Source organism: Hyaena hyaena, unplaced genomic scaffold (genome assembly GCF_003009895.1).
Source record: "Hyaena hyaena isolate Hyena2069 unplaced genomic scaffold, ASM300989v1 scaffold_46, whole genome shotgun sequence".
Classification (NCBI taxonomy): Eukaryota; Metazoa; Chordata; class Mammalia; order Carnivora; family Hyaenidae; genus Hyaena; species Hyaena hyaena.
The window spans coordinates 3,067,991-3,088,431 of record NW_024080678.1 but is presented as its reverse complement, the minus strand read 5'-3'; the positions used below and the strand labels follow the sequence as shown (position 1 = coordinate 3,088,431).

The following is a 20,441-nucleotide window of genomic DNA, read 5'->3' as shown; positions in this document are numbered from 1 at the left end:
GAAGGGTCTGGAAATATGACTTTTTATGTGGGTGAACCTGTTTTTTTGGCATTTTTTTGAGATTTTTCCTATAAGCCTGAAACAATTATAATTTACTGTATCAGTTCCTAATGGACTCATTTCCTTATTTAATATTTGCAGAAAGGCATGGGAAAGCTAGAATTTGTTCAACAAATATTTGTTGAGTACCTACTATATTCGAGGTATTGCTCTAGGCCCTGAGGCTATAGCAATGAATTAAACAGGGAAAGAAATACCTCTTTCTAAGGAGCTTGCATCATAATGGAGGAATCCAGATAAGAATCAAGTAACTAATTAAAATACATAACATTCTGGATGGCAATAAATACCATGACAAAAAGCATGGCAGGGAAGAAAGTGCTTGCAGATAGGGGCTGCAATTTAAAATAACATAGAAGGGGCGCCTGGGTGGCTTAGTCGGTTAAGCGTCCGACTTTCGCCTGGGTCATGATCTCGCGGTTCGTGGGTTCGGACCCCGCGTCGGGCTCTGTGCTGACTGCCAGCTCGGAGCCTGGAGCCTGTTTCAGTCTGTGACTCCCTCTCTCTCTGACCCTCCCCTGCTCACGCTGTCTCTCTGTCTCTCTCTCTCCTAGAAATTAAAATAAATAAATAAATAAATAAATAAAAATAAAATAACATAGAAAGGGGCGCCTGGGTGGCTTAGTCAGTTAAGCGTCCGACTTTCGCTTAGGTCATGATCTCGCGGTTCGTGGGTTCGAGCCCCGCGTCGGGCTCTGTGCTGACTGCCAGCTCAAAGCCTGGAGCCTGTTTCGGTCTGTGACTCCCTCTCTCTCTGACCCTCCCCTGCTCACGCTGTCTCTCTCTCTCTCCTAGAAATAAATAAAACATTAAAAAATAAATAAAAAAAATAAAATAACATAGAGAAATCATCATTGAAAAGGTAAAATTTGAACCAAAGGAGGTGAGAGAGTGATCCATACGCCCATCTAGAAGAAGAGTTTCAGTCAGAGGTAAGGGAAAGTGCAAAAGCCCTGAGGCAGGAGAATGGCCGGTTTGAGGAATTGCAAGGCCCTAGAAGTGTACACAGCCATTACCCACATGCGGCTATTAAAGCCCCTACAATGTGTACCTTGTTCAAATTGTGTAATTATTTTAGGGCAAGAGAGTAAAATCAAGTGACTGTGTTAATGGCTCCAGTTTTACACTCCTCCTTGAAACCACACCCTTTGCAAGGTGACTTTACAGCTTATCTCAGCATCAAGTAGAATCCTTTGTTTCTGCCCCTTGGTTCTGAGTTAGCCATATTAGACATTTACGAGAACTCAGCCTAGATCATTGCCCTTTAGGCTCAAGAACTAAATAAATACTCCTTGCCTTAGGCCAGTGAGCCTTGGGATAGTAAACCTGGTGGCCACTCTGAAGGAGGTGGGCTTCCTTTTCTTGGACGCCACTGATTTTCTGCCAAGCTCTTTGGAAGCTGTTACATGGGTATGAAAGATTCAGCGCTGGTATTTGAAACATTATTTGTCTTGGGTTAACATCCAAGTACAGACCTAACTTTATTGCACTTTGCTGATACCACGTTTTTTACAAATTGAAGGTTTGTGGCAACCCTGTATCAGTCAGTTGGTGCCATTTTTTGACGGTATTTGCTCACTTTGTGTCTCTGTGTCACATTTTGGTAACACTCCCAATATTTCAAAAGTTTTTATTGTTGTTGTATGTGTTATGGTGATCTGTGATCAGTGATCTTTGGTGTTACTCTTGTATTTGTTTTGGGTGCTGATACCTCACCCATATAAGATAGTAAACTTAATAGATAAATGTTATGTGTGTTCAGACAGCTCCACCAACCAGCTGCTCCCCCTTCTCTCTCCCTCTCCTTAGGCCTACCTATTCCCTGAGACAAGACAATATTGAATTTTGGCCAATAAGTCATCCTACGGAGGCCTCTAAGTGTTCAAGTGAAAGGAAGAATTGCACATCTCTGACTTTAAGTCAAAAGCTAGGATTGATTAAGCTTAGTGAAGAAGACATGTTGAAAGCCCCCAAAGCGAGGCCTCTTGAACCAATTAGCCAAGTTGTGAATGCAAAGGAAAAAATTTTGAAGGAAATTTAAAAAGCTATTCTAGTGAACATACAAATGATAAGAAAGTGGATATGGAGAAAGTTTTCACTGATATGGAGAAAGTCTGAGTGGCCTGGATCGGAGATCAAACCAGCCACAACATTCCCTTAAGCCAAAGCCTAACCCAGAGCAGGGCCCTAACTCTCCAATTCTGTGAAGGCTGAGACAGATGAGGAAGTTGCAGAAGAAAAGTCTGAAGCTAGCAGAGGCTGGTCTGTGAAGGCTGAGACAGACGAGGAAGTTGCAGAAGAAAAGTCTGAAGCTAGCAGAGCCTGGTTCACAAGGTTTAAGGAAATAAGCTGTCTCTATAATATAAGAGTACAAGGTGAGGAGGCAAGTGCTGATGTACAAGTTGCAGCAAGTTATCCAGGAGATCTAGCTAAGATCGTTAATGAAGGTGACTACACTAAACAACAGATTTCAATGCAGAAGATGCCCATTTAAGGCTTTCATAGTCAGAGAGGAGAAGTCAAAACCCGCCTTCAAAGCTTCAAAGGACAAGGCTGACTCTCTTGTCAGGAGCTAATGCAGCCAATGACTTTAAGCTGAAGCCAATGCTCATTTGCCATTCCAAAGATCCTGGGCCCTTAAGAATGTGCTAGATCTACTCTGCCTGTGCTCAATAAGTGGAGCAACAAAGCCCAATGACAGCACATCTGTTTACAACATGGCTTACTGAATGTATTAAGCCTACTATTGAGAACTGCTGCTCAGAAGAAAATATTCCTTTCAAAACAGTCCTGCTCATTGACAATGCACCTGGTCACCCAAGAGCTCTGATGAAGAAGGGCAGCCAGGTTAATTTTCTTTTCATACCTGCTTAATGCAACATCCATTCTGCAGCCCATGAACCAAGTTGTAATTTCAGCTTTCAATTCTTATTATTTAGGAAATACATTCTGTAAGGTGATGGCTACCATAAACAGTCATTCCTCTGATGCATCAGGGAAAAGTCCATTGAGAACCTTCTGGAAAGGATTCACCATTCTAGATGCCATTAAGAAAACATTCATGATTAACTGGAAGAGGTCAAAACATCAACGTGAACAGGAGTTTGGAAGAAGTTGATTCCAACTCTCATGGAGGACTGTGAGGTTCAAGACTTCAGGGAGGGGAGTAACCCCAGATGTGGTGGAAATAGCAAGAGAAGAAGACTTAGAAGTAGAGCCTAAACATGTGACTTCATTGCTGCCATCTGATGATAAAACTTAAATGGATGAGTTGTTTCTTATGGCTGAACAAAGAAAGTGGTTTGCTGGGATGGAATCTACTCCTGATGAAGCTGTTGTGAAGATTATTGAAATGACAACAAAGGATTTAGAATATTCCATCAACTAAGTTGACAAAGCAGCAGCAAGTTTGAGAGGACTGATTCCAATCTTCTTAAGAAGTTCTACAATCCTGGGTGCCTGGGTGGCTCAGTCGGTTGAACGTCCGACTTTGGCTCAGGTCCTGATCTCACGGCTCATGGGTTCGAGCCCCACGTCGGGCTCTGTGCATACAGCTAGCTTAGAGCCTGGATCCTGTTTCAGATTCTGTGTCTCCCTCTCTCTCTGACCCTCCCCTGCTCATGCTGTCTCTCTCTCTCAAAAATAAATAAAAACATTAAAAATTTAAAAAAAGAAGTTCTACAATCCTATCAAATAGCATCACATGCTATAGAAAAATCGTTCATGAAAAGAAGAGTCAGCCAACGTGCCAAACTTCATTGTTGTCTTATTTCAAGAAATTGCCACAGCCACCCCAGCCTTCAGTGATCACTGCCCTGATTAGAGATTCTTAAGGGGCAAAAACTAGACTGTGATTCTAGGGTGATACACAAAAGAGTAGTTGCCACTGGAGGAGGGTGGAAACTGGGGAGGAAGAGATGAGAACATTACTAATGGCCTCCAAAAACCCCAACAGTAATGATAGAATAAATTTTTATTTTTTATTATTATTTTTTATGTTTTATTTATTTCTGAGAAAGAGAGAGAGAGACAACATGAGCAGGGGAGGGTCAGAGAAAGAGGGAGACACAGAATCTGAAACAGGCTCCAGGCTCTGAGCTAGCTGTCAGCACAGAGCCCGATGCGGGGCTCAAACCCACGAACTGTGAGATCATGACCTGAGCTGAAGTCTGACGCTCAACTGACTGAGCCACCCAGGCGCCCCTAGAATAAATTTTTAAAGTACACGAAAATTTAGCTCTAAAGAAGTTCCATGTGGTTTCTGTTTGTTTGTTTTTTGGTTTGGCAGGGGTTGTTTTGTTTTAGAGAGAGGGTGCATGAGTGGGGAAGAGGGACAAAGAGGAAGAGAGAGAGAGAGGGAGAGAGAGAGAATCTTAAGCAGGGGCTCAATCTCATGACCCTGGGATCATGACCTGAGCTGAAATAAAGAGTTGGATGCTCAACTGACTGAGCCACCCAGGCTCCCCACCATGTGGTTTTTTTAAGATGGGTTTTACCAAGTCTTCAAGGAATAATATCCACCATTTGCCAATGGTCCCAGAGCCTAGAAATAGATGGACAGCTACTCAGCTTATTAAGAGTTTGAAATAATCCTAATACCAGAAAAGGAGAGCACAAGAAAATAAAACTATGAGCCAAAATAACTTGGGGCTGTAAAAAAAAATTTGTTTAATGAAATGTTAACAAATTGAATCCAGCAGTATACTAAAAGAATTATGACCCCATAAGGTTTAGTCCAGGGAATGCACAACAGCTCAACTGTAGCAAATCTATTGTCATAATTCATGGCAACAATAAATTAAAGAAGAAAACATATATGATTATCTACGTAGATGCATTTGATGAAACTTAATAGGCATTAAATATTGATAATACTCTTAGCAAACTAAGAGTAGAAGAAAATGTCCTTAATTTGATAAAGAATATCTCCTATATAGTGGAACATTAGAAGCTTTCCCATAAAAATACAATGATGTTAACTATTACTACTATAATTAGCACTAGCACTGTCTCAAGCAGTGAAATTTAATAAGAAAAATAAATGGGGGTGGAGGATGCCTGGGTGGCTCAGTCAGTTAAGCTTCCGACTTCAACTCAGGTCATGATCTCACTGATCATGAGCTTGAGCCCCGCATCAGGCTTCTCACTGACCGTTCAGAGCCTGCTTGGGATTCTCTCTCTATCCCTCTGCCCACCCTCCCGCCAAAATAAATAAAATAAACTTAAAAGAAAAAAAGAAGAAAAGGAAAATAAGTGAGTTACATTAACAGGAGGAAACAAAACTATCACTGTTAGTAGGCAATAAGATTATAGTTTAAGAGGGGCACCTGGGTGGCTTAGTCGGTTAGGCGTCCGACTTTCGCTTAGGTCATGATCTCGCGGTTCGTGGGTTCGAGCCCCGCGTCGGGCTCTGTGCTGACTGCCAGCTCAGAGCCTGGAGCCTGTTTCAGTCTGTGACTCCCTCTCTCTCTGACCCTCCCCTGCTCACGCTGTCTCTCTCTCTCTCTCTCTCTCCTAGAAATAAATAAAACATTAAAAAAATTTTAAAAAAAGATTATAGTTTAAGAAATCCTAGAAAATCATTTTTTAAAAAATAACCATTAGAACTATTGTAAGTGGGGCATTATTTCACAAGTGAACACATTTATCAACACTCATTGAATTACATATTTAATATATATACATTTAACTGTATGTAGATTTTGTCTCAAATAAAAACCAGTAGAAGTAATGAGAGGTCAGTGAACTGACTGGATTAAAGATGAATATTCAGGGGGACAAGGATGATGGCTCAGTTAGTTAAGCAGAGGACTCTTGACCTCCATTCAGGTTGTGATCTCATAGTTCGTGGGTTTCAGCTCTCCATCAAGCTCCACACTCTGATGGCATGGTGCCTGCTTGAGATTGTCTCTCCCTCCCTCTCTCTTTGCCCCACCCTGTCCCCCACTCACGCAGGCTCCCTTTCTCTCTAAATAGATAAACTTAAAAAAAAAAAATTAACATGCAATAAATCAATAGCTTTGAAAACTAGAAAAGAAAATTCTATTCACAATAGCAACCAGACCTATGAAATGTCTTGAGGTAAGTGTAATAAGAAACACATAAAATCTACACTAAGGGGGTGCCAGGATGACTCAGTCGGTTAAGCCACCAACTCTTCATTTCAGCTCAGGTCACGATCTCCAGGTTCATGGGATCACATCCTTCCTTGGACTCTGCATTGACAGCACAGAGCCTGTCTCCGTCTCTACCCCTCCCCTCCTCTCTCTCTCTCTCTCTCTCATACAAAATAAATAAATAAATATTTTAAAAAATATATAGAAAAAAGATCTACACTAAAAAATCTGTGGAACGTTATTAAAGGACAAAAAAAAGAAAACCTGTGTGAATGAATTCTACTATGTTCATATAGGAGAGATTCAATGTTTCAGAAAGTCAGTTCTCTCCAAATTCATTCATACATTTAACACAATCCCAATTAGAATCCCAAATTTTGTTTCTTTGTCTCTTTACAGATATCAAAATTGTATGTTACCTTCTCTGTTTTTCTTTCCAGATTCACACATCCTTATTCAACAATTGTTCCCCCAAATGAATTATGCGGTCAGCCATCCATTCTCTGAGTTTTGCATTTGTGCCCTTTCTCTAATTCACACCGAGATGCCAGACATATATAAGGAAAGGCTTTCTGAAATTTGTGTCAGGAGAAGGAAGCCTTAAAGAAGAGAGAGAGGGAAAAAAAAAAGGACAAAACCATAAGGAAAGGATGAATGTATTTGACTACAGCAAGATTTTACTATTGTTGTATGACAAAAGACTGCATAGACAAAGTTAACATACAAATAATGATTAACAAGGACGGAAAAGCTGGGAATAAATTGTACCTAAATATTTGTGTTTCTTTAAATCTTGCTGTAAATTATCTTTTTTTAATGTTTATTTATTTTTTGAGACACACACACACACACACAGTGCAAGCAGGGGAGGGGAGGAGAGAGAGGGAGACACAGAATCCAAAGCAGGCTCCAGGCTCTGAGCTGTCAGCACAGAGCCCAACATGGGGCTCAAACCCACGAACTGTGAGATCATGACCTGAGCCAAAGTTGGACGCTTAAGCGACTGAGCCACCCACGTGCCCCTCTTGCTATAAATTATCTTTAAAATAGAATGGAATGGTGCGGATAAAGGATTCATGAACATTTTACCCCTCTGCATGACAATTTGACCTTCAGTTAACTTTGTTTTCTGGTCCTCTGAAACCTGATAAAGAGAGAATGCCAGCTATGTCATTAAGCAACCTTAACTGATATTAAAGCAATCACCTGATTGGTAGATTGCATCTGGACCGGCACAACTATAAACACCGGATGGAGGAGCACAGCTCTGGACTCCTGAGTGTGAAGCCTCTTTCACTGGCCCCTGGCAAGGTCCCTGGAAGCCATACCTGTGGCGTCCTTACAAGAAGTACTGGCTCCTGGGGAGTATGCAACTTCTAAGTCAGGCAGCTGGCCACGTGGTTCTGATGTGAGTCTTCTTTCCTTGCATCTGAGCTGTCACTTGGCTCCATGGGGTTTGGGAGAAGTGCCTGGAATGGACTGCTGCACAGATTAGTGCAAGGACTCCCAGGGAGGTGGAATGCCTAATTCTGCCCTGGTCCAAGCGTTGTTCCTGACCTATATCCTTCCAAGTGAATCTGACACCAAGTGTGGCCCCCATGTAGTCTTAATGAGTCTCAGCGTTTAGTTGTATTTAAGCATACCCCTGGAGGATGTTGCACATGATAATACGGAAAGCTTATACCTGAGCTATGTAGAACAGGACTAACTGAATAGCATCGGATTCCACGATCAGTTTGAGATTCAGTTATCTGCCCCTGTGAGAAATCTTATTTCTATCATGAGGTCATAACACGTTTCCTGTTTCCCCTTATGGCAGCTGATGCAAACTGCAGGTATGGGGACAGACAGGTATGTATACCTCTGTGGCACCAGCCTAGGGAAACAGAATCTATAATGTGATGTCAAACATTTCAGAAGAAGAGTCAATCTAACCCTTCATCTCAAGTGTTTCAAACAGCTGGCGAGGGGCCTGCCTGACTTGTAGGGGTGGAAGCCTACCTTGGCCTTAGAGATATCTTTGAATCTGCTGAGCCCAGTCTTTAGTGAATCCCCATTTCCCCTTTCACAGGCAGATCCGAGTAGGACAACCAAACGTAGTTCCAAGGGTCCTCGGAGGTTGAGTATATCTGTCCCTTGATCTAGACATAACTATAACATACCTAGACTGGATCTTGATGTGAGGCAACTTTAAAGTGGGAGAGAACTTTTGTCTGGGTCAAAACTGACCAGAGCCATGGGGAGTCTGAACCTCCTCTTTTGATCTCTTAGGTGACAAGAACACAGCCCCTCCCCACTTCACATTATGAAACAAACAATGCTTCTCTCACTGAAGAACCTACTTGTTTCAAATGCACTTGCACTTTGGAAAAGCCTAAGTAAGACTAACCGCATTCTTTATGACCAGGTAGATACTTCATAACATTACTTGGACCCTATTAAGGATGAATAGAGAACCATGATCTGACTTTTTCTGATGCCATTTTAGTAAGTAAAAAAAGTCTTGTAGATATTATTCCTCAGAGACAGAATTTATAAGGAGCCCGAAAACCTGGCCCAAGACCTTTACATTATGATGATAAGTCTGTTGCTTTGGGTCAAATCAGGGTATCATTTGTGTTTTCTCTACATGTTGTCTTATTACTTTAAACCTCACTAGATTAAAAAATCACAAAAGTAATATGTGCTTTTTGTAACAAATTAAACAGCAGAGAGATCCATAAAGAAAAATGAATGATACCCCTTCTCTCCAATGCCACCTTTTTAGGCAACGAATGAGATAAATTTACCATGAATCTTTCCACTTCTCTGTGTGCACATAAACACATATAAAGACATATATGTCATGTAGCATAGTTTGTTTTAAATTCACATCACATATATTATCCTTCAATTTGCTTTTTTTCACTTAACACATTATGTATAGCTCTGCAAGTTCTTATATATAGCTTTAACTCATTATTTTTAATAATAGCATAATATTCTTAAAGTATTAGCCTTCTCTCTACTTATTTTTGCTTTTAAATTTTTTAATGTTTATTTATTTTTGAGACAGAGAGAGAGGGAGAAATCGAGAGGGAGAGAGGGGGGAGACACAGAATCCGAAGCAGGCTCCAGGCTCTGAGGTGTCAGCACAGAGCCCGAAACGAGGATCAAACTCATGAACCATAAGATCATGACCTGAGCTGAAGTTGGAGGCTTAACCAACTCAGCCACCCAGATGCCTCGGCCTCTCTCTATTTTTTAAAAATGTCTGTTTGTTTTGACAGAGAGTGGGAGACGGGGAGGGGCAGAGAGAGAGAGAGAGAGAGAGAGAGAGGAGAGAATCCCAAGCAGGCTCCACGTTGTTAGTGAAGAGCCTGGCATGAGGCTTGATCTCATGAACTGTGAGATATGAGCCAAAATCAAGAGTCAGACGCTCTGCCAACTGAGCCACCAAGGTGTACCTAGCCCTCTCTCAATTGGTGGACATTCAGGCTGTTCCATTTTTTTACCTTCTAAAAATCACTACAAACAATGCTGCAATAGATATTATTGTGCATATAAATTCGCACCAGTGCATTTATTTATTAGTATCTCCTGTCAAAGCACATGTGACGTACACTATTAATTTTAATAGTTATTTCTCCAAAAGCTTGCAGTAGTTATGCTTCTGCCCCTTCTCCAAATTCTTGCCTACCCAGGATGTTAACAATTGTTTACATTTTCCAATCTGAGGATGAAAGATGGCATATCTTATCTGTTTTTCCCTTTTCCTCACTTCTAGTCTATTCTCCAGTCTGCAGATAGAGTAATTTAAAAAAATGTTTAATGTTTATTTATTTTTAAGAGAGAGAGAGAGAGAGAGTGCAGGGGAGGGGCAGAAAGGAGACACAGAAACCAAAGTAGGCTCTAGGCTCTGAGCTGTCAACACAGAGCCCAATGCGAAGCTTGAACTCATGAGTAGTAAGATCACGACCTGAGCCGAAGTCAGATGCTCAACCGACTGGGCCACCCAGGCACCCCTAGAGTAATGTTTTTTAAAATCAAAAACTTACCATGTCAACTTTCTGCTTAAAATACATCATTTACTTCCCTTCCACTCTTAGAACAAAGGCCAAAATCCTTAATGGCCCAAAGCACCTTGTGGTCTCATTGTCTTTCTACCTCTATGGTGGGCTTGTCTCCCAACAGGAAGGACTTTGCTATGGGTTGTTCTCAACTCTACTGAGAAATCAAGGTGACATATTAGGGTGTTTGCTGGCACAAGCCCCCCCAGGGAGTTTTTAAAATGTGACTAACTAATGCCTAAAAGGAATCATTATTTCTATTTTATTTGCCTTGATGGAGGTGTTTTTGCAGTTGCTGGAGGCAGATCATTTAGGGTAAACAGGTAAGCCCAGCACTTGCCAAAAAAACATGTTAGGGCGACACCCCGGCTCCTGAGGAACAGGCAAAAAGTCTGATCGTAAACGTAGGGGGTTTTTGATTCTCTTGTTTTTAAGTTGGACTTTTAAAAGTAGAAGCTGCCTTTAATGTGCTGGTTTGCAGAACAAGAAATCTGATTTTCAGCGTGATAACACATTTTTTGACATTAACCACCGCTGGATTTTTAATGACACTTTCATCTTCAAAGCCCTTCACTTTGGATGGTTTAATTATTGTTTTTTTTTTTGTTTGTTTTTTTTTTTTTGGTTGTGTGTTAAAAAGACAAGTCTTCAAAGCTATCACCCTTGATCCTTGGAATTGGGGCTCTCCACCTTTCAAATGTTGCTTTTCTGACCCCAAGGGAGAAAATAAATTGCATCTTTGTTTTTTTAAGACAAAAAGAAGAACACAATAGAAATACACTCTTTGCACTATGGAAAAATGCTCTTCTATCCTGGGTGGGATTAGAAGAGGTGGGGAAGCAGTGTTTAACCTGTGTTTACAGTAAGCACTGTGAGAAATAACTGGCTGAAAGTGTTTGTTACTGTTCAACCTTTTGATGTGCTCTTAAAAAGTAGCACAAATCCATAAAGCCTCCTGCGTTCAACATAAGCGGGAGCATAACATTGGGACCCTTCTGTTCGTTGCTAAGGTATATTCCTTTCCTCTTCTCTTCAAAACATGTCTAACTGGGTTTTTAAAAGATTCGGTTTTGGAGAAGAAAACCCTCAAACCTCCCCGGAGGTCCTCCTTTCCTTTACTTGACAGATCTTATAACCACAAGGGAGCAGTCATTCCTTTGATGAGGTCTTCCCTCCACCTCCACAGAAATGGAAGAGCAAGTGTAAGTTTGCACACCGTCTGAAAGCTCTTTCCATTAGCCCTGAAAGCCGGAAACCACAAAGGACAGTCAAGTTTTGATTTCCAAGGAGAAAGCTTTTGGTAAACTTTCGCTCAGCCGCCAAGTCTGTTGGTTCCTGGGAGGGGCTCTTTTCAAACCTGGAAGATTCCTATGCTCGTGAAGACCCAGAGCGGTGGATTACGGTAATTGCAAAGCTTGGGCGATTCTGAGAGATTACTCCGTTTGGTGTGCGCTCACATTTCCAGGCTAGGGGCCCGAGCAGAGGGACCTCTTTTGTCATCTTCTGAAAGAAGAAGATCAGAGGGGAAGACAGGGTTTGAAGTGCGGATTAGGAGGTCCTAAATCTTTGCTTATCACCTCCGTCTGGATCTTTATAAAAACGATCGAGTAGTGCCATGAATTCAGGAAATCCTGCAAAGTTTCCGTGAAGCCTGTCCTGGAACCAGAAATTAAAAGACAGCCCGGCCGTGCCAGGCTGTCTGAAGGGACCGGCGTCTACGCTTTGAAGATCTGAAGTCTCGCCTTCTAAGAGATCAGTCTCTTGCGTGATTTGTTGGCTTTCCGGCGAGGGATGGAGAAACGTAAGCCGGCCGGACTGCTGCCTCTGCGGTGGTGCCACCTCCGCACGGAGCCCCCGGACCTGCCGGGGACCCCGCCCCGCCTCCCCTCGGGGGAGCCCTTCAGGGACGCCGCGTGCCGGCAGCGGGCGCCCCGGGACTGCGCCTTCGGGCCCGCCTTCCTCCGCAGGCGCAACGAGCGCGAGCGGCAGCGGGTGCGCTGCGTCAACGAGGGGTACGCGCGCCTGCGCGACCACCTGCCCCGCGAGCTGGCCGAGCGGCGGCTCAGCAAGGTGCAGACGCTCCGCGCCGCCATCGGCTACATCCGGCATCTGCAGCAGCTGCTGGAGCGCCACGCCCGCGGGCAGGGGGGCCCCGCCGGCCCCCGCCCCCCGCGCGCCGCCGAGTGCAACAGCGACGGCGAGTCCGAGGCCTCGTCCGCGCCTTCGCCCTGCAGCGAGCCCGACGAGGCGGGCCGCTAGCGCGCGCGCGCGCCTCCCCGGAGTCCCTCCCAGGGGGGCTTGCATTATTGATCTGGGGTTTTTTTGGGGTGTTCTTTCCCCCCGCCTCCAGGCCTAAACTTTAGGGAAAAGAAAGGAGTGTTTTAGTGGGGCGGAAATGTATTCTGACCTTCTGGCTGCGCACCCCCTGACTCAGCCCCTAATTGCTTACGTGCCTGCAAACTCTAAGGTGCTTATTAAGGAAACTCCTACGGTACTTCTCAAATGCCCGCTGTACTGGATCCTGAGCGCCTCACTCTAAAGAGGGCGATTGGAATTTCCCAGTCGGCGCTATGGGTACGTTATGTACATAACTATTGAATTCAAGCCAACCTTCACCAAAGAAGAACTTTCCAAAAATGAATAAATAAAAGACAGATCTTAAGACGAGAGGTTTTCCTGCATCCCTTCCTTGGGGAGTTGTATTTAGAATTTAAGTGACAGCGCCACTTTGGGTGAAGGAGACTCCAAGCTGGCACTGGAGCACACGCGTGCGCCAGAGCCTGCGGCCAGACCCGCGCACGCTGTGGACCACGTGCTGGATTTGATACTTCCGGTTTTGTCAAAGAGTGGCCATTTGGAAACTTCGTAGCATTTAGGAAATAATAACATGTTAGTGTGCCAGAACTCAGATTTGTATGAAAACTTATTTTCCTCTCAGTTGCTTTTATCCACTGGTTTTTCATTTTCCTTCCCCCCCCCCCCTTCTCACTCCACCTAACCTTTGGTTAAATTAAAGTGAGACCCCTGACTTAACAAAAAAAAAAAAAAAAAAAAAGGAAATGCATAGATGGTGAAACAGGACGGCTTGAAGTTGGTATGTTCTCAAACTTTCATCCCCATGAGGGCTTCTAGATGTACTGAAATTACCTAGTGACTTTGGCTTTGTTCTCAAAAGTCTTTGAAAAACATTTAATTCTGGTCATTTTTGTCTTAGAAACTATTATGAATTCAGTAGCTATGTCAAGTGCTTGTTAACCTACGAAGGTAAACTTCCTCTCTCTAAAGCTGTTTTTTTTTTTTTTAAGTTTATTTATTTTGAGAGAGACAGAACGAGCAGGGGAGGGGTAGAGGCAGGGAGAGAGGCAGACAGAGGATCAGAAGGGGCTCTGTGCTGACAGCTCAAAGCCCAGATACAAGGCTCAAACTCCTGAACTGGTAGATCATGACCTGAGCTGAAACCAAGAGTTGGAGGCTTAACTGACTGAACCACCCAGGCGGCCCTCTAACACTGTTTTCTGATATCCTGGGTTGACCTTTCCACAGAGGCAGTCCTGTATGGCGGTGGGGAGTGGGGCCCCGACACCCAAGGGAGGGAAAACTGGGTATGATGTCACCCCCCACACTGGCCTCATGAGATAGGTTTTAGTGCCTCCTTTTTACAGATGTATCAACTGAGGGGAGTTAATGTTCAAGGAACATCTTTTATGTGCCAGGAGCTTTTTTGTGTGCTTTTTACATGTTGCCCTTTAAAGTCTCATAAATCTGTGAGGTGGATATTACACATATTTTGTGGTTAGAAATAATGAGAGGCGCCTGGGTAACTCAGTCAGTTAAACGTCAGACTCCTGATTTCGCCTTAGGGCATGATCTCATGGGTCCTGAGATTGGAGTCCCAAGTTGAGCTCCGTGCTGACAGCATAGAGACTGCTTGGGATTCTCTCTCTCCCTTTCTCTCCCTGCTCCTTCCCCCGCCTTGTGTGTGCACGTGCTCTCTCTCTCTCTCTCTCAAAATATATAAATAAATAAACTTTTTTTTTTTTAATGAGGCCTTGCCCACGTTTGTGTTGCCATGATTAGTTGAGCTGTGATTCAATGCTGAGTGTGACCCTAAACCCCAGGCTTGCTGTGTCCCTTTCTATACCTTCCCTTGCTCCCTCATTTACTAGCTGGGTGACAGAGCAAACATTTCTTAGCCTGACAGCAACTCAGCTTCCTCCTCTGTACTGTTTCACAGGAGAAGTATAGATGAAAGACCTTGGTAGTCTGCAAGGTACTATCCAGTGGTAAGTTAGTAGTGTATCATCTTTTGGAGAAAATACTATTACTCAGTTCTGTGGAGAGTAAAGCCTGATAAAAATGATCTCTAGGTGCTGGCTCAGTCAGTTAAGTGACCAACGTCAGCTCAGGTCATGACCTCAAGGTTCACGAGTTTGAGCCCTGTGTTGGGCTCTGTGCTAACAGCTCAGAGCCTGGAGCCTGCTTCGGATTCTGTGTCTCCCTCTCTCTCTGCTCAAGTCTTTCTCTCTCTTAAAAATTAATAAACATTAAAAAACTTTTTTTAATGATCTCTAGGTGGAATTAGTGTGATTTCTTCCGTGTGTCAGAAAGAAGACAGAGTAAGCACATTGTATTGGGATTTTACCTTCTATTGTAAGGTTCTGGAGGACATGACTTGACCTGTGGAAGCTGAATCTATGTTAAAACATATAATTACTAATATTTATAACAGTGAGTTATAATGGTTTCTGTGTTTCTGGCTGCACAGATAAATGCAGTGATTCACAACAAATCTTTACTTTTTCTTAAGATTTGCATGGAGTCTTTTAGTTTGAAGGATCACGATGTAAACCTGCCCTTACCTGTTACTTAGTTACAGCCTCTCAAACACCTGTAATATGTCCATTTTGGTCTCCAGGCAGGTCCTTATGCCATATAGAGGTTTCAGCGAAGCAAACCCAAGTGAGATATATTTACTACTGGGGGGAAAAAAAGGAAAACTTTCTGGCTTGCTGGAGGAGCAGCTAATTAACCAAGTCATTGATAACCTTTAGAAACTTTTTAGGGGTCTTCGATGAGTGGTAATAACACTCTCCATTCCTTTATTCTGATCTAGCCATGATCAGCACCTTGACATTCTATTTTCTACAGTAGGGATAATGATAATAAAAGAATATGTTTTGTTTAATCTGTATACTATGGTTGCTTTTAGATGTGGGAAAATGAAATAAAGACTGCTTCATTCACGTCTCTAAAATAAATGTGTAAAATGTGTGAATAAATATAATATACCTTACTGAGATGAGTGATTGATAAAGAAAAGGACAAAGGCAGGGTTTTTTTTAATGTTTATTTTTGAGAGAGAGGGTGACAGAGTACAAGCAGGGGAGGGTCAGAGAGAGAGGGAGACAGAATCTGAAGCAGGCTCCAGGCTCTGAGCGGTCAGCACAGAACTCGATGCGGGGCTTGAACCCACGAACCACGAGATCATGACCTGAGCTGACGTAGGTGGCTTAACCGACTAAGCCACCCAGGTGTCCCAAAGGCAGTTTTAAAAGAGAACTTTACTGTGGATAAAAATGCCTCAAGAGACTTTTAAGGTGGTTTTGTTTGAAGCCCTACTGAGAATAAGGCAATGACTTTGAGAAGCATTTTGAAAAATACAAAAGAAAACAAAAAGCAATAAAATTCCATCTCAATCATATAATATTTTTTAGAGAAAAAAAATATCAGGCTGTTTTTCTGGAACCTTCCTGATAACTTATAGGAGGAATACAAAACCAGGCATGAGACCTTTAATTTTTTTTTAATGTTCATTTATTTTTGAAGGAGAGATGGAGACAGAGCATGAGCAGAGGAGGAGCAGAGAGAGAAAGAGACACAGAATCCAAAGTGGGCTCTAGGCTCTGAGCTGTCACACAGAGCCCTATGTGGGGCTCGAACTCACAAACCGTGAGATCATAACCTGAGCCGAAGTCGATGCTTAACTGACTGAGCCACCCAGGTGCCCCAGGAATGAGACCTTTAAAATGTAAGGGGCGTCTGGGTGGCTCAGCCAGCTAAGCATCCGACTTTGGCTCAAGTCATGATCTCACGGTTCATGGGTTCGAACCCTGTGTCGGGTTCTGTGCTGACAGCTCAGAGTCTGGAGCCTGTTTCAGATTCTGTGTCTCCCTCTCTCTCTGCCCCTCCCCTGCTTATGCTCTGTCTCTCTCTGTCTCAAAAATAAATAAACTATAAAAACTTTTAATTAAAAAAATGTTCAATCTCTCTTCCCTTTACCTGTGGATGAATGCTTATGTTTAATTAACCATTAGACAATTTGAGTCTTAAAAAGAACAAATTACACAAAAGTTAAGTAGAAGCAATGTGGTGAGCAGAGTTTTGTGGAAACAGTACATTCACAAAAGGAGAAACATTTACATGTCCTTTAAGATCATTCTTGATTTTTTTGCCACTCAGATCAGACATATCCATTGATTATACTGTATTTCTTCTAGAATGTTCCCTATGGTTTGTAACTCTGACTAATTGAATTTCTGTGACACCCCACAGCATGCCACCCTGAGGGTGCAAAGGAGCTGGAGCCGCGGTGGGCTGTGGCAGAGTGTGCCTGGCCCACGGCCTGGGTCAGCACTACCGTCACCTGCCTGGTGACCTTGGGCAAGCCCCTGACTTCCAGAGTCTCAGTTCTCTATGCTAGGACAAAAGAAGTTTAGATTGCATGATCTTTTAGGCTCTTCTAGCTCTAGGATGCCATTCATTCTAGCTCTAGGATCCTGGAGGAAACAAATGTCAACAAGACATGCCTGCTTCCCGCCTCTTAGTGCAGTGACCGTTTCTGTATCATCTTTTCCTGCTAGAAAAATCCAGAGCCAGAGCAGCAGCTTACACTTTTCTGAGTCCTCATTGCTGTTACAATGCCTTAAAAACAAAACAAAGCAAAACAAAACTACATAATGTTTTGTTGAATGCAATTTGAAGAACTGTGCAGTCTGGAGGGAAGATTAACCTAAGTTGTCTCACTATGGTGAAAGAAAAGGTATATATGGTATAACTGATGTCCAAAATGAAAAATGTTATTGGGGAACAGTAGTGCCTGGGTGACTCAGTCAGTTAAGCGTCTGATTCTTTTTTAAAAAGTTTTTTTAATGTTTTATTTATTTCTGAGAGAGAGAGAGAGAGAGAGAGAGGCAGCATGAGCAGTGGGGGGTCAGAGAGAGAGACACACACAAGAATCTGAAGCAGGTTCCAGGCTCTGAGCTAGCTGTCAGCACAGAGCCCTACACGGGGGCTCAAACCCACAAACCATGAGATCATGACCTGAGCCAAAGCCAGATGCTCAACTGACTGAGTCACCCAGGCGCCCCATGTGTCTGATTCTTGATTGGTTCAGGTCTTGATCTCAGGGTCACAAGTTCAAGCCTCGCTCTGGGCTCTGTGCTGACTGTGAAGACTACTTAAAAAAAAAAAAGAATGAAAAATGTTATCAAGATACAGAGAAAAGTGGGAGATATTTCAGAAAACTAGGAGGAAAGGCTTTTGGGGGTGCAGTATTTGGTAGGTGAAACAGAGTGAGGATTATATGCAGAAGATCCAAGTGTGGGGAAACAAGTCCCTAGGAGGCAGAGGAACTATGTTTGGAGAATAGAAGCTGAGTAACAGGAGACTAGAAAGATTCTAGAAGGCACTGAAATCCAGGCTAAAAAATAACCTTGAACTTTAATTTTTAGTCAATGGGGAACTACTGAATATTTTTTTCTTGGAGAGAGGGTAAAGTGTTCAGTGCTGTGGTTGAAGGTCAGTCTGGTGGCAGGAAGCAGCACACCAATAGGGTATTATAGTAATGAAAAGAGAGAGAGAGAAGGTCTCCACGAAGACAGTGGCCCTGGAAATGGGGAGGAGGGGTGGGCTGGGAGGTGACGTGGTGTGGCCCCTCGGAGGCTAGGGGTGGGGGGAAGGGAAGAGGGAGAAGTTAAAGATAGCTCCTCTGAGTTGCCATCAACTGAAATGGGGAACACAGAAAGAGAAGCAGATTTAAAAGGTAAAAGTCGTGTGTTGGAGATGCTGTGTCCCAAACACCGACCAGCTACTTCTGTCCACAAGCAGCTGGAAATGCCAGTGTCAAGGTCAGGAGGGAAGACCTGGGAGTCGTACACCTTTGGGCAGAAATACGAGCGGCTGCGAGTTTCCAGGCTGAATCTGAGAACAGTAGGAGAAAGCTGAGGCAGGTCTCACCAGAGGAGTGGCAGAAGAAGAAATGGCTTTGAAGAGAACTAAGAAGTTGGAAGAAGAACTGAGCTAGTGTGAGATCATGGCAATTACAAGACGGTATCTTTTTTTTTTTTTTTTACAAGAGGTACCATTTTATAAGAAGGAGGAAGTGGCTGACAGCATCATATAAATCAGGGGTGTCAGAGCGTTTAGGTATGAGGGGGACCTATTGGATTTGGCCACTAGAAAGTCACTAGAAACCTTTGTAAGGGCGTAACACGGGTGGGAAGAGAAAGCAGTGGTGAGGTTGAAGGCCGCCCTTTCAAGATGCTTCTCGGCGAATGAGAAAGACAGCTGGAATGATGTAAAGGGACACCCAAGGGAGGAAAAGATGGTGTATCAAAGGTTGTTCCGAACCTGGGGGTTTACAGGTGAAGAAGTTCTCGTCGACTCAGAAGCTCCTAAGTGACAAGACTTCAAGGAATCTCAAGTCAAGTGAAGGAAAGGGTCCTAGGAATTGGGGGGAGATTAAAGAACTGGAAGGCAATGGGTTGGAAGGTAACCAGTGAAGACTAAGGCAGGTGTTTAAGTGGCTGAAGAGATGGAACACGTGTAGGTGATGGCAAACAAAATAAGAAAAAGATTGTACGGAAGTAGGGCACTGGGTCTAGCATTGGCCCTTAGGTGCTGCCTGGCTTCAAAAGCATTGAGGTAATGATGTTTAATAACTTGGTTAAAAAGTTGCACAAAATCCTCTGTGATGACATAACACTTTAAATGATATTTGTGGGGCGCCTGGGTGGCTAAGTCGGTTAAGCATCCAACTTCAGCTCAGGTCATGATCTCCTGGTTTGTGAGTTCAAGCCCCACATCGGGCTCTGTGCTGACAGCTCAGAGCCTGAAGCCTGCTTCGGATTCCCTGGCTCCCTCTCTTTCTGCCCCTACTTGTGCACACATTCTGTCTCTGTCTCTCAAAAATAAATAAACATTTTTAAAAAATCAATGATATTTGTATTTATTTTATATTTTATCATTTTGTGATTGTAACTTTGGAAAGCTCACCAGCATTTGGTATATGAGATGATGATAATATATACAACACACCTTAACCCAAGAGTCTGGTGGCAAAGAATAGATGCCAATAATGTATTAATTTCCTTTTGCCTGTGGCTTCTGAGATTTAAAAAAATACTCTTTTTATGTGGAACATCTTCAGTGGAGGAACCAGTTCAGAGTAAATGCAGTGGATTAAATACTGAAGAGAAAGAGAAAATAGTATCTTACATTTTTCCCTTTTTGGAATTTCTGGGGACAGGGGAAGGAGAATAAAATAGCTTTGGGGTACCTGGTGGCTCAGTCAACTAAGCATTTGGTTTTGGCTGAGGTCATGATCTCACAGTTCATGGGTTCGAGCCCCACGTCAGGTTCTGTACTCAACAGCTCAGAGCCTGGAGCCTGCTTCAGATTCTGTGTTTCTCCTTCTGTCTCTGCCCCTCCCTTGCTTGCACTCTCTGTCTCTCTCTCTCTCTCTCTCTCTCTCTCAAATAAAACACAACATTAAAATTTTTGAAAAGAAAAAAAAAACCTAGGGAAAAAGAACAGGGTTTGGAGAGTAGAATTCGGGTGCCCTTCAGTCATCCAGATGTGGAGAGATGGTGTCTGCTACTTTGGCCGACAGTTTTGATCCATGGGGAATAAAATGTCAGCCTTGGAGACCTGAACCTAACTCTCATCATCTTGACTCCAGGGGTTATTCTGCTCTCAGTGGAATTTGAGAGCAAATTCCCACGAGGCTGAGGGAGGCATTTCATAGGATGAGTCAGGGTTACCCAGCTACAACCAAGCCAATCGAGGTTTCTGATGGCGCCTTTCAAAAGCTTTTGAGCTGCTTCTGTCTAGACAAAGATTTTCTTCAGAGTTCCCAAAGTTATCATCGTCATCTCCAAAAATGGGTAGTAATGAGACTTTTGATGGAGTTGTGCACCGGTGGAGTCCTTCTCTGCAG

General features: G+C 43.2%; 1 protein-coding gene across 1 annotated transcript; it reads left to right on the top strand.

Moving 5' to 3' along the window:
- Positions 1-11,999: 11,999 nt before the first annotated feature.
- Positions 12,000-12,484, top strand: ASCL4 (achaete-scute family bHLH transcription factor 4). The gene has a single exon (XM_039230462.1). It carries the CDS (start codon positions 12,017-12,019, stop codon positions 12,482-12,484), a length of 468 nt encoding a protein of 155 aa, XP_039086393.1. The 5' UTR covers positions 12,000-12,016.
- Positions 12,485-20,441: the final 7,957 nt, after the last annotated feature.